The sequence below is a fragment of the Babylonia areolata genome, chromosome 16 (assembly GCF_041734735.1).
Source record: "Babylonia areolata isolate BAREFJ2019XMU chromosome 16, ASM4173473v1, whole genome shotgun sequence".
In the NCBI taxonomy this organism is placed as follows: Eukaryota; Metazoa; Mollusca; class Gastropoda; order Neogastropoda; family Buccinidae; genus Babylonia; species Babylonia areolata.
In genome coordinates, this window is record NC_134891.1 from 1,581,194 (window position 1) to 1,596,014 (window position 14,821).

General features: G+C 45.2%; 1 protein-coding gene across 1 annotated transcript in view; it reads right to left on the reverse strand.

Annotated features, from left to right (window-relative positions):
- The window catches only part of LOC143291065 (uncharacterized), a 265,716-nt gene that overhangs the window by 216,738 nt on the left and 34,157 nt on the right, over positions 1 to 14,821 (reverse strand). Inside the window, 7 exon segments of the mRNA XM_076600654.1 lie at positions 2,487 to 2,907; positions 3,800 to 3,976; positions 6,194 to 6,358; positions 8,237 to 8,377; positions 12,491 to 12,638; positions 12,917 to 13,108; positions 14,492 to 14,640. Coding sequence (XP_076456769.1) covers positions 2,487 to 2,907; positions 3,800 to 3,976; positions 6,194 to 6,358; positions 8,237 to 8,377; positions 12,491 to 12,638; positions 12,917 to 13,108; positions 14,492 to 14,640 — 1,393 coding nt within the window.

Consider the following 14,821-nt stretch of genomic DNA (forward strand, 5'->3'; position numbering starts at 1 on the left):
GAGAGTGGAGAGAGAGCGGAGAGGGAGAGAGAGAGTGGGGAGAGTGGAGAGGGAGAGAGAGAGTGGGGAGAGTGGAGAGAGAGTGGGGAGGGAGAGAGAGTGGGGAGAGAGAGAGAGAGGGGAGGGAGAGAGAGTGGGGAGGGAGAGAGAGTGGAGAGAGAGTGGGGAGAGAGAGAGAGTGGGGAGGGAGAGAGAGTGGGGAGAGAGAGAGAGTGGGGAGGGAGAGAGAGTGGAGAGAGAGTGGGGAGAGAGAGAGAGTGGGGAGGGAGAGAGTGGGAGGGAGAGAGAGTGGGGAGGGAGAGAGAGTGGAGAGGGAGAGAGAGTGGGGAGGGAGAGAGAGTGGAGAGGGAGAGAGAGTGGGGAGGGAGAGAGAGTGGGGAGAGTGGAGAGAGAGTGGGGAGGGAGAGAGAGTGGGGAGAGTGGAGAGAGAGTGGGGAGAGAGAGAGAGAGTGGAGAGGGAGAGAGAGTGGGGAGGGAGAGAGAGTGGGGAGGGAGAGAGAGTAGAGAGAGTGGGGAGAGTGGAGAGAGAGTGGAGAGGGAGTGGGGAGGGAGAGAGAGTGGGGAGAGAGAGAGAGAGTGGAGAGGGAGAGAGAGTGGGGAGAGAGAGAGAGTGGGGAGGGAGAGAGAGTGGGGAGGGAGAGAGAGTGGAGAGGGAGTGGGGAGGGAGAGAGAGTGGGGAGAGTGGAGAGAGAGAGAGAGTGGGAGAGAGAGTGGGGAGGGAGAGAGAGTGGGGTTAGTGGAGAGAGAGTGGAGAGGGAGTGGGGAGGGAGAGAGAGTGGGGAGAATGGAGAGAGAGAGAGAGTGGGGAGAGAGAGAGTGGGGAGAGTGGAGAGGGAGAGAGAGAGAGTGGGGAGAGAGAGAGAGTGGGGAGAGGGAGAGAGAGTGGGGAGGGAGAGAGAGAGAGTGGGGAGAGTGGAGAGAGAGTGGGGAGAGTGGAGAGGGAGAGAGAGAGAGTGGGGAGAGAGAGTGGGGAGAGAGTGGAGAGGGAGAGAGAGTGGGGAGGGAGAGAGAGTGGGGAGAGTGGAGAGAGAGTGGGGAGAGTGGAGAGAGAGTGGGGAGGGAGAGAGAGTGGGGAGAGTGGAGAGAGAGTGGGGAGAGAGAGAGAGAGTGGAGAGGGAGAGAGAGTGGGGAGGGAGAGAGAGTGGGGAGGGAGAGAGAGTAGAGAGAGTGGGGAGAGTGGAGAGAGAGTGGAGAGGGAGTGGGGAGGGAGAGAGAGTGGGGAGAGAGAGAGAGAGTGGAGAGGGAGAGAGAGTGGGGAGAGAGAGAGAGTGGGGAGGGAGAGAGAGTGGGGAGGGAGAGAGAGTGGGTGGGGAGAGTGGAGAGAGAGTGGAGAGGGAGTGGGGAGGGAGAGAGAGTGGGGAGAGTGGAGAGAGAGAGAGAGTGGGAGAGAGAGTGGGGAGGGAGAGAGAGTGGGGTTAGTGGAGAGAGAGTGGAGAGGGAGTGGGGAGGGAGAGAGAGTGGGGAGAATGGAGAGAGAGAGAGAGTGGGGAGAGAGAGAGTGGGGAGAGTGGAGAGGGAGAGAGAGAGAGTGGGGAGAGAGAGAGAGTGGGGAGAGGGAGAGAGAGTGGGGAGGGAGAGAGAGAGAGTGGGGAGAGTGGAGAGAGAGAGTGGGGAGAGTGGAGAGGGAGAGAGAGAGAGTGGGGAGAGAGAGAGAGTGGGGAGAGAGTGGAGAGGGAGAGAGAGTGGGGAGGGAGAGAGAGAGAGTGGGGAGAGTGGAGAGAGAGAGAGAGTGGAGAGGGGGAGAGAGAGAGTGGGGAGAGAGAGAGAGTGGGGAGAGTGGAGAGAGAGTGGAGAGGGAGTGGGGAGGGAGAGAGAGTGGAGAGGGAGTGGGGAGGGAGAGAGAGTGGAGAGGGAGTGGGGAGTGAGAGAGTGGGGAGAGAGGAGAGAGAGTGGGGAGAGGGGAGAGAGAGAGTGGAGAGGGAGAGAGAGAGTGGGGAGAGAGAGAGAGAGTGGGGAGAGAGACACAGAGACAGGGAGAGGGGGTTTGGGGAGAGTTGTAAAAGAGGGGTAGAGAGAGACAGTCAGAGAGACAGAGAGACAGGGAGAAGGGGGGGTGGGGAGAGTTGTAAAAGAGAGGTAGAGAGAGAGTCAGAGAGACAGAGAGAGACAAGGAGAAAGGGGTTTGGGGACAGTTCTGAGAGAGAGGAGAGTGGGAGGGAGAGACAGACAGAGAGAGCGACAAAGAGGGGAGAGAGAGCGACAAAGAGGGGAGAGATAGAGAGACAGAGAGGGGAGAGAGAGCGACAAAGAGGGGAGAGATAGACAGAGAGGGGAGAGAGAGCGACAGAGAGGGGAGAGAGAGCGACAGAGAGGGGAGAGATAGAGAGACAGAGAGGGGAGAGAGAGAGAGACAGAGAGGGGAGAGAGAGCGACAGAGAGGGGAGAGATAGAGAGACAGAGAGGGGAGAGAGAGCGACAGAGAGGGGAGAGAGAGTGACAGAGAGGGGAGAGAAAGAGAGACAGAGAGGGGAGAGATAGAGACTCACCTGTACGCCATGATGTTGACAGGTACGTAAGTGTTGATGTCGCTGAAAGCGAACGTCTGCCGCCCCCCGACATGCAGAAGCGCGGAGCGATCGCCCGACAGCAAACCTGCGTTGATCCTCACGTCCTCGGAGCTGGTGTTGCTCAGCAGCGCCACCTGTGCTTTCCCCTCGATGCGGACTTCATCAAAGTCGTAACGACCATCCTCGCTGTACAGCCAGGTCACACCGCCAACAAGGTGAAGGTTGGTGTACTGACCTTCCAGAAGGTTGCGCAAGGGTTCGAGTCTGGTGTGGATGTCCCTGGGGAAGGGCAGGCCGAAGTTGTCGATGCGCAGACGTCTGTGGACTGTCTCGCCCGTGCTGTGGTTGCGTGCCTCGATGTACACGGTGCCTGCACCGCCCACCTCACAGCCACTGTTACCTGGAGACATTCATGTACATGAGTGATTATATATTTCTGATACAGAAAGGAAATTTCAACACACACACACTCTCTCTCTCTCTCTCTCTCTCTCCCTGACACATGCTCCTTGTAACCAATCGCGCACTTAATATTGAAAATCCTTTTACATACATGAATAATCTGTAACCCAACACACACACACACACACACACAGGCAAAGGTACACACAAATATATGTGTGTATTCATGCACAGATATTATCCACTTTCACTCACACACACACACAGAAGCACACTCACTCACACACACACACACACACACACACACACACAGAAACACACACACACACAGAAACACACACACATTTACACACCACTCCTACTCACACACACAGACACTGACACACTATGCACATACTCTCCACATCTACACACAAACACACACGATTTGAAAAAGCACAGACAATATTCCGTTGGTCAATGCTAACACATTATGTACATGTACAAACAAGACTGGGAAAAATTGTTTGTAAGTGCTGTTCTAATACATGACATTAATTATCTATTTACATATCTGTGTCTTGTAAACCTTCAGGTTTCATGACAATAAAATATAATCTATTCTATTCCATTCTATTCTAGTTACACACACACTACCCCATCTCTTTGTGACACACACACACACACACACTCACACACACACACACACCCACACTCACACACACTCACACACACACACCTCTTCAGTACCCGTGTACTTTAAAAACAACAAGCATTATCAGATACAGAGTCTAATACCACCATAAATAAAAGACAACAAACAAAAAAATCACAAACTTCCAAGCAAAACGTCACAAACCACACATGTACAAGCTGTGTACACACACACACACACACACGTGTGTTCTCACCTCCACCGGCCCTAGCCGACACATTGAACCGGTGCAGACTTTCAGCCTGCACCGAGATTCGACCACCCCCTCCTCCACCTCCAGTGCTACCTCCCCCGGCGGCACCGGAGGCTGTGATGGCTCCCACGCCCCTCACCTCGCTGCACACCACCCACACACTGCCTCCGGACCCCCCGCCTGTCAACAACACAGTGTTGAGTCACCACACTTTGCATTTACCACACACTGCCTCCTGACCCCCCGCCTGTCAACAACACAGTGCTGAGTCACCACACTTTGCATTTACCACACACTGCCTCCTGACCCCCCGCCTGTCAACAACACAGTGCTGAGTCACCACACTTTGCATTTATCACACTTTTCCATTTTCTTTTCTTTTCTTCTTTTCTTCTTTTACTGGTTTATTAACATGGTAATGATCACAACAGACTGCTTTTTAAAAACAACAACATAAAAACCCATCTCCTTTAGAAACTACAAGCATCATTTTTGTATCATTATCAGTATCAGTATCAGTATCAGTAGCTCAAGGAGGCGTCACTGCGTTCCGTCAAATCCATATACGCTACACCACATCTGCCAAGCAGATGCCTGACCAGCAGCGTAACCCAACGTACTTAGTCAGGCCTTGAGAAAAAAATTAATAAATAAAAATAAATTAATAAAAAGTATAAAATAAATAAATAAATAAATAAATAAAAAAAATATTTTTTAAAAATTTTAAATAAAAATAAATAAAATAAAATAAAATAAATAAAGTAAAAATAACAATAAATAAATAAATAAATAATTTAAAAAATGTTTTTAATAAAGTAAAAAATAAATAAATAAAATAAATAAATTTTAAAAGCTGTTTTGCAATTCTTACTTACTGCTCATTTTTTTTCTTTTTCTTTTTAATCTAATTCTTAGCGGCGTGGCCAAAGATGGGAGAAACAGCTGAACGGTTTAAGCGCTGGACTTTCAATCTGGGGGTTTGGGGTTTAAATCCCAGTGATGGTGCTCAGTCAAGGGTGGAGATTTCTGCAATCCCCCAGTTAGTGCCTGGACACCCTTGGAATATATATGCATGCGGAAGATCAAAGTCAGAGCTATTTAACAACTGTTAAAATTCAAAGAGCTAGGTCATGTTTTAATTTTAAAATGAAAAATTGCAGCGTACACACGCAAATAGTTCCAAAATGTTGTTCACCTAAATCCCATAATATTTCCTGTTCCTCTGCTTAGTCAAGGAATTAAAGAAAATGAACAAATAACTTACGGTAATAGCAATATTTTGCAGTACCTGATAAAATGCCTATGTTTATTAAGTTCCACCAAGAACAACCCAGGCAAGGTATCACACAGACACAGTATGATTACAGGTGTGTGTCAGGTACAACGCAGTCACATAACAATCACTACTTTTAACATTGTCACTTGGCAAAGGGACACTGCCATCCTGCAACATTAATCACTTGAATGAACACTTTGTACCTTCAGTACTGAGTCATCCTTTTCTTATTCAGCTCCATATATGTCTGGAACAGTTTACCTCACGATCTTCGCCACTCTCCTTCATTTCGATCTTTCAAAACTGGTCTGAAAACACATCTTTTTGAAAACGTCTATCCATAGACCTTCCATACCTTTTCAGTTATAAGCCATGCAAACTCTCTCTCTTTCATTGTGTGTGTATGTGTGTGTGTGTGTGTGTGTGTGTGTGTGTGTGTATATTAGTTAATACGCGTATTCTCTGAATCTGTTTTATATTATTGTGCGCTAAATCATTATTTTTCTTCTTCTTTCTTTTGTGAGTTATTGCGCGCGTATGTGTGTTTGATGTTTATTGTAAAGCGCTTTGAGCTCTCTTTAAGGGAGGAAGGCGCTCAACAAATGTCCATTATTATTATTATTATTATTACCATTATCCACAAGACCCAGTTGCTTCCCTTGGTTCAAGTTGGGATCGTTCTGTACTGCAGTGGGTACATTCCCTTCCACTTTCCAAATTAGCTGTCTTCTCACTGGATGCTTTTAGTTTGTCGGCTTTAGCAACTACATTGTTCGTTAGTGTTTTCAAGAAAAGTGGGCACATTCTTTATGACGTTGTGCATGTCTTGTGAATGAAGCATGGCTTTGTCTTGCGCTCAGCTGTTGTAGGGCTGTCGATAGGAACTACTGCAGTGCAGCTGCACCGTTGGGGTACAGTGCACTCAGTTGTAGGGCTGTCTTTAGAAACCACTGCAGTACAGCTACACCAGTGGGGTACGGCGCACTCAGTTGTCATAGGGCTGTCTATACATACTGCAGTGCAGATGCACTGGTGGGGTACAGTGCACTCAGTTGTTGTAGGCTGTCGAAAGCAACTACTGCAGTGCAGCTGCACCAGTGGGGAACACAGTATGGACCAACCTGCTCCTGCCCCATAGCTGGCATGCGGGCGGCTTCCATCGACGTTGATCAGCCCGTCAATGTCCACGTTCTGAGCAAAGACCTTGACATTGCCTCCTCCACTGCCTCCCAGCCCCTTCCGCACCAGCAGGTTGCCATAGGGATGACCCCCGAAGGTCAGTTCACCTGAGCAGAGAATGGTTTTACTGGCACCTTCATCAGCCCTTCTGAACTGTGCGTCTTGTTTCTCGTCCACCTTTTGCTTCCTCTCTTTTTAAAGAATCATGTTGTGCATCTGAATTATACCAGTTGGCAAGTAAGTTTTTAAGGTTTCCCACATGGCAGTCATACACACGCCTGTTATTCAAATGTGTGTGCATGAACAGACAATGATATATATACACACACAGATGCAAATGTACGCACGCACACATGCGTGGGCGCGCACACACACACACACACACACACAGAGGCACTGTATTGAAATGTGTTATTTTCTGTCACAACAGATTTGTCTGAAGTTCAGACTGTTCGACACAGGGAGAGCAATTCACCACAGTGCAGTGCCACTCTTTTTTTTTTTTTTTTTCTTTTTTTCTGTTTGCCAGCACATCTGTTGTACTATCACAGTAGAATCTTCTTCAGAATTCTGCCATGAAACAAACCTCCTTCTGTCTGGAGTTCTTTTAGCATGTGCTAACTGTGTGCTGCACGTAGGAACTCCGTCCATCATCTCATCAAAAGGACTAGAACTCTAACCTCCTACTGTCTGGAGTTCTTGTAGCATGTGCTAACTGTGTGCTGCACGTAGGAACTCCATCCATCATCTCATCAAAAGGACTAGAACTCTAACCTCCTACTGTCTGGAGTTCTTTTAGCATGTGCTACCTGTGTGCTGCACGTAGGAACTCCATCCATCATCTCATCAAAAAGACTAGAACTCTGACCTCCTACTGTCTGGAGTTCTTTTAGCATGTGCTAACTGTGTGCTGCACGTAGGAACTCCATCCATCATCAAAAGGACTAGAACTCTAACCTCCTACTGTCTGGAGTTCTTTTAGCATGTGCTAACTGTGTGCTGCACGTAGGAACTCCGTCCATCATCTCATCAAAAGGACTAGAACTCTAACCTCCTACTGTCTGGAGTTCTTTTAGCATGTGCTAACTGTGTGCTGCACGTAGGAACTCCGTCCATCATCTCATCAAAAGGACTAGAACTCTGACCTCCTACTGTCTTTGAGTTCTTTTAGCATGTGCTAACTGTGTGCTGCACATAGGAACTCCATACATCATCAAAAGGACTAGAACTCTAACCTCCTACTGTCTGGAGTTCTTTTAGCATGTGCTAACTGTGTGCTGCACGTAGGAACTCCATCCATCATCTCATCAAAAGGACTAGAACTCTAACCTCCTACTGTCTGGAGTTCTTTTAGCATGTGCTAACTGTGTGCTGCACGTAGGAACTCCGTCCATCATCTCATCAAAAGGACTAGAATTCAAACCACAACTCAAGGCCTAGTGGACAGGGGAGGAAAACTCACGAACATTCGCTTCCTAGTAAGGCACATTATCACTGGGCCACCGCTCCACTGCAGCACGCACTTTGCCGCACTGAAAAAGAACCCATGGCAACGAGAATGTTGCCCTCTGGCATCATTTTGTAGAATGAATCCACTCGGATCGGTACACAAACACATATGCATGCACGCAAGGCCTGCCAAAGCATGCTGGGTTGTGCTGCTCGTCTGATGTGGTGTAGCGTATATGGATTTGCCCGAATGCAGTGACTCCTTAAGAAACTGAAACTGAAATTCCACTGCATACATGCAGGCGTATCAGCACACACCCACTCACAGCAGTCAGTTTCAGTAGCTCAGTTTTCAGTAGCTCAAGGAGGCGTCACTGCGTTCGGACAAATCCATATACACTACACCACATCTGCCAAGCAGATGCCTGACCAGCAGCGTAACCCTGCACAGCAGTCAACAAAATTTTATCAGCCAAACACACGGCACTGCATTTAACAACAAAAAACAAAACAAAAAAGGGCTCAATTATATTTACCAAACAGCTGTCCAAAACCTCCAGGAGACCCAAGCTCTCTTGGTTCCACGATGGAATCATAGCCTTGACCTACAGCGTTGACTCCTGACCCTCGACCTCCACTTCCTCCATGACCTCCCCCACTTCCGCCGGCGGTGCTGTCTGGAAGAGCGAGATGAACCACAGTGTGATACATCGATACATCACCATCACATGATGACACAAACACAGTATAACACAGTGATACATCACCATCACATGATGACACAAACACAGTATAACACAGTGATACATCACCATCACATGACACAAACACAGTATAACACAGTGATACATCACCATCACATGATGACACAAACACAGTATAACACAGTGATACATCACCATCACATGATGACACACAGTATAACACAGTGATACATCACCATCACATGATGACACACAGTATAACACAGTGATACATCACCATCACATGACACAAACACAGTATAACACAGTGATACATCACCATCACATGATGACACAAACACAGTATAACACAGTGATACATCACCATCACATGATGACACAAACACAGTATAACACAGTGATACATCACCATCACATGATGACACAAACACAGTATAACACAGTGATACATCACCATCACATGATGACACAAACAGTATAACACAGTGATACATCACCATCACATGATGACACAAACACAGTATAACACAGTGATACATCACCATCACATGATGACACAAACACAGTATAACACAGTGATACATCACCATCACATGATGACACACAGTATAACACAGTGATACATCACCATCACATGATGACACAAACACAGTATAACACAGTGATACATCACCATCACATGATGACACACAGTATAACACAGTGATACATCACCATCACATGACACAAACACAGTATAACACAGTGATACAGCACCATCACATGACACAAACACAGTATAACACAGTGATACATCACCATCACATGACACAAACACAGTATAACACAGTGATACATCACCCTCACATGATGACACAAACACAGTATAACACAGTGATACATCACCATCACATGATGACACAAACACAGTATAACACAGTGATACATCACCATCACATGACACAAACACAGTATAACACAGTGATACATCACCATCACATGACACAAACACAGTATAACACAGTGATACATCACCATCACATGATGACACAAACACAGTATAACACAGTGATACATCACCATCACATGATGACACAAACACAGTATAACACAGTGATACATCACCATCACATGATGACACAAACACAGTATAACACAGTGATACATCACCATCACATGATGACACACAGTATAACACAGTGATACATCACCATCACATGATGACACAAACACAGTATAACACAGTGATACATCACCATCACATGATGACACACAGTATAACACAGTGATACATCACCATCACATGACACAAACACAGTGTAACACAGTGATACATCACCATCACATGATGACACACAGTATAACACAGTGATACATCACCATCACATGATGACACACAGTATAACACAGTGATACATCACCATCACATTATGACACAAACACAGTATAACACAGTGATACATCGATACATCACATGATGACACACAGTATAACACAGTGATACATCACCATCACATGATGACACAAACACAGTATAACACAGTGATACATCACCATCACATGGTGACACACAGTATAACACAGTGATACATCACCATCACATGACACAAACACAGTATAACACAGTGATACATCACCATCACATGATGACACACAGTATAACACAGTGATACATCACCATCACATGACACAAAACAGTATAACACAGTGATACATCACCATCACATGATGACACAAACACAGTATAACACAGTGATACATCACCATCACATGATGACACACAGTCTAACACAGTGATACATCACCATCACATGATGACACAAACACAGTATAACACAGTGATACATCACCATCACATGACACACAGTATAACACAGTGATACATCACCATCACATGATGACACAAACACAGTATAACACAGTGATACATCACCATCACATGATGACACACAGTATAACACAGTGATACATCACCATCACATGATGACACAAACACAGTATAACACAGTGATACATCACCATCACATGATGACACAAACACAGTATAACACAGTGATACATCACCATCACATGATGACACACAGTATAACACAGTGATACATCACCATCACATGATGACACACAGTATAACACAGTGATACATCACCATCACATGATGACACAAACACAGTATAACACAGTGATACATCACCATCACATGACACAAACACAGTATAACACAGTGATACATCACCATCACATGATGACACAAACACATTATAACACAGTGATACATCACCATCACATGATGACACAAACACAGTATAACACAGTGATACATCACCATCACATGATGACACAAACACAGTATAACACAGTGATACATCACCATCACATGATGACACACAGTATAACACAGTGATACATCACCATCACATGACACAAACACAGTATAACACAGTGATACATCACCATCACATGATGACACAAACAGTATAACACAGTGATACATCACCATCACATGATGACACACAGTATAACACAGTGATACATCACCATCACATGATGACACAAACACAGTATAACACAGTGATACATCACCATCACATGATGACACACAGTATAACACAGTGATACATCACCATCACATGATGACACAAACACAGTATAACACAGTGATACATCACCATCACATGATGACACACAGTATAACACAGTGATACATCACCATCACATGATGACACACAGTATAACACAGTGATACATCACCATCACATGATGACACACAGTATAACACAGTGATACATCACCATCACATGATGACACACAGTATAACACAGTGATACATCACCAGCACATGATGACACACAGTATAACACAGTGATACATCACCATCACATGACACAAACACAGTATAACACAGTGATACATCACCATCACATGATGACACACAGTATAACACAGTGATACATCACCATCACATGATGACACAAACACATTATAACACAGTGATACATCACCATCACATGATGACACAAACACAGTATAACACAGTGATACATCACCATCACATGATGACACAAACACATTATAACACACCACATTGGAAACTGTTTAAATCAATGTTTAAGAAACATCTGTTCTTTAATGCTCTGTTTTACATGAATAATAAAGAAAAAAATATCACCAATTCATCCCAAAATCACAAACAACTATGATTTGTAATGCATTTGTTCTTACCAATTTTGAATAAGAGAAAAGACATGTTTGAGAACCCGTGAAAAACATTCAAAGAAACCCCACCCAACTTGCAAAATCATGACGCACAGAATAACGCACTGAGACTTTTTTTCTTTCATAAACTCCCTTTAGAATCTCATAAACTTCCTATGGAATCAAAAACATTGAATATCTATCATGACAAATGGTTTGAAATTTAAAATAAAATCTCAGTTTGTTTACATTCGTATAAACATTACATTTTCGGAAACAGATTTCGGGTCATGAACTTTCTATGTATGTGCATGTGCTTATACATTTAGGCCGATTATGTGTGTTCTTCAATTCATCTACTTACTGATTCCATACACACACAAAAAAAGATCTATGTGCAAAGGAGCAAGAACCTAGAACAAAATTTACTGAAAAATTAATTTGATCAAATGTCCAGCTGGACTACAAAGCAAACTTTCAGAAATTGTTACAATACAAAATTAACAGCATCTCTTAACGAAGCTTTCCAAAAATCTAGGTGAAAAGGCTTTAAAGCCTCACAATGTGTGTACGCGTGTGTGTATGTCTGAAATGCGAGTGTGTCTGCATGCGTGTGTGTGTGTGTGTGTGTGTGTGTGTGTGTGTGTGTGTGTGTGTGTGTGTGTGTGTGTGTGTGTGTGTGTGTATGCATACGTGTGTGTGTGTGTATGTGTGTGTGTGCGTGTGTGTGTGTGTGTCTGCATGCATGCGTGTGTGTGTGTGTGTGTGTGTGTGTGTATGCATGCGTGTGTGTGTGTGTGTGTGTGTGTGTGTGTGTGTGTGTGTGTCTGTATGCATGCGTGTGTGTGTGTGTGTGTGTGTGTCTGCATGCATGCGTGTGTGTGCGTGTGTGATGGGCACATCTTCAGCACTAACTCTTCCCAAAGCCTGCGGAGCGGAACAGTCCCAGTGGAGCGTGACCATGACCGCTGAGGTCAATGCGACCCCCAGAATACACCGCCAGGTGATGGCTGACGTTCAGCTGGAGCCCGTAGTTAGCCAGTAGGTGACCACCTCCGTAGATCTGGTACACACACACACACACACACAAATACACACACACACACACATACACACACACAGAGATAAACACAGAAACACACACACACACACACAGATACACACAGACACACACAGATACATACACACACACACTTCACCCTAAGATCCCATACTACACCTGTCACACAATCAGTCCCACACAATCACCAGTGATAACATATCACTCTATTCATCTGCCTCAAACCACAGAGACAATGGAACTCTGTGCCTAGTTCAGTCTGAGCCCCAAAGAAGACCTACCTTGACAGTGTCGGCCATGATGGTGACGTCGTTGTCATGGTGACCACTGTCCACCTCAAACGTCCCTCCGTCCTGAACATGCAGTGACTGCAGCGCCACCTGTCGCACTTTGCTGACGTCTCCCATTTGAAACTGGCCGCCCAGAGTAACTTTGCCCCCGTCAAACACGTACAAGTCTTCCACGCCTGACACCTGGCACAACAATGACATAAAAACGGTCACGTCACATTGCAAACTGTTGGTCCGTTGTTTTCTTTCATGGAAACATCAGCAGAAACGTTCTTTTCGGGTATCGACAAATAAACACTTCTGGTTCCCTGCTCCCACCCCCTTCACACGCTCGCCTTTTTGTTGCTGTCAGCATCAGAGTCTCTGACTACAAAGCCCTCTTCGTTTCACACATACACAAAGCCCTCTTCGTTTCACACAAACAAAGCTCTCTTCGTTTCACACAAACACAAACAAAGCTGTCTTCGTTTCACAGCCCTCTTCATTTCACACAAACACAAATAAAGTGTCTCCATTTCACACAAACACAAAGCCCTTTTCGTTTCACACAAACACAAATAAAGTGTCTCCATTTCACACAAACACAAAGCCCTCTTCGTTTCACACAAACACAAATCAAGTGTCTCCATTTCACACAAACACAAAGCCCTCTTCGTTTCACACAAACACAAACAAAGCCCTCTTCGTTTCACACAAACACAAAGCCCTCTTCGTTTCACACACACACACACAAAGCCCTCTTCGTTTCACACAAACACACACAAAGCCCTCTTCGTTTCACACAAACACAAACAAAGCCCTCTTCGTTTCACACAAACAAAGCTGTCTCCATTTCACACAAACCCAAACAAAGCCCTCTTCGTTTCACACAAACACAAACAAAGCCCTCTTCGTTTCACACAAACACAAACAAAGCTCTCTTCGTTTCACACAAACACAAAGCCCTCTTCGTTTCACACAAACACAAACAAAGCTCTCTCCGTTTCACACAAACAAAACCCTCTTCGTTTCACACAAACACAAAGCTCTCTTTGTTTCACACAAACACAAACAAAGCTATCTCCATTTCACACACACAAAGCCCTCTTCGTTTCACACAAGCACAAACAAAGCTCTCTTCGTTTCACACAAACACACACAAAACCCTCTTCATTTCACACAAACACAAAGAGCTCTTCATTTCACACAAACAAAGCTCTCTTCGTTTCACACAAACACAAAGCTCTCTTCGTTTCACACAAACAAAGCTGTCTCCATTTCACACAAACACAAACAAAACCCTCTTCATTTCACACACACCCAAACAAAGCCCTCTTCGTTTCACACAAACAAAGCCCCCTTCACTTCACACAAACACAAACAAAGCCTTCTTGCTGTCACGAAAACACAAACAACAGGACATATGATATGAATTAGTGCAGACAATGGGGCAGCAAAACACACACAAAAAAAACTTTAAAACAGAAAGAAAAGAAAAGAAGAAGAACAACAACAAAAAGGAATCTTCAACGTGAGAAGCACGTGTTGACATCATGAGCAGCATCGTCACCCTCCACCTCAACACACCTCGCCCAGAGAGTAGAGACGTGTGCGGTAGAAGAAAACACGTGGGGGGTAGTTGACGCTCGAGTCTTCATACGCCATCAGGTTAAAGGGCACGTCCGCGTCTGTGAAGTTGATGTTGATACTCTGCTTGTACCCAGTGTGGATGACACCTGTCGTGACAGAACGTCACTCCGTTCATCACTGTTGGATTATCCCCCATGAGGCTCTTGAATACATGAAGGAGGTTAAAGCATGGCCCAACTGAGGTTAAAGCATGGCCCAACTGAGACACAGTCTAGGTTACACGATAAAACCAATGTATGAATTCCTAACTCCTTAGCCATACCCATG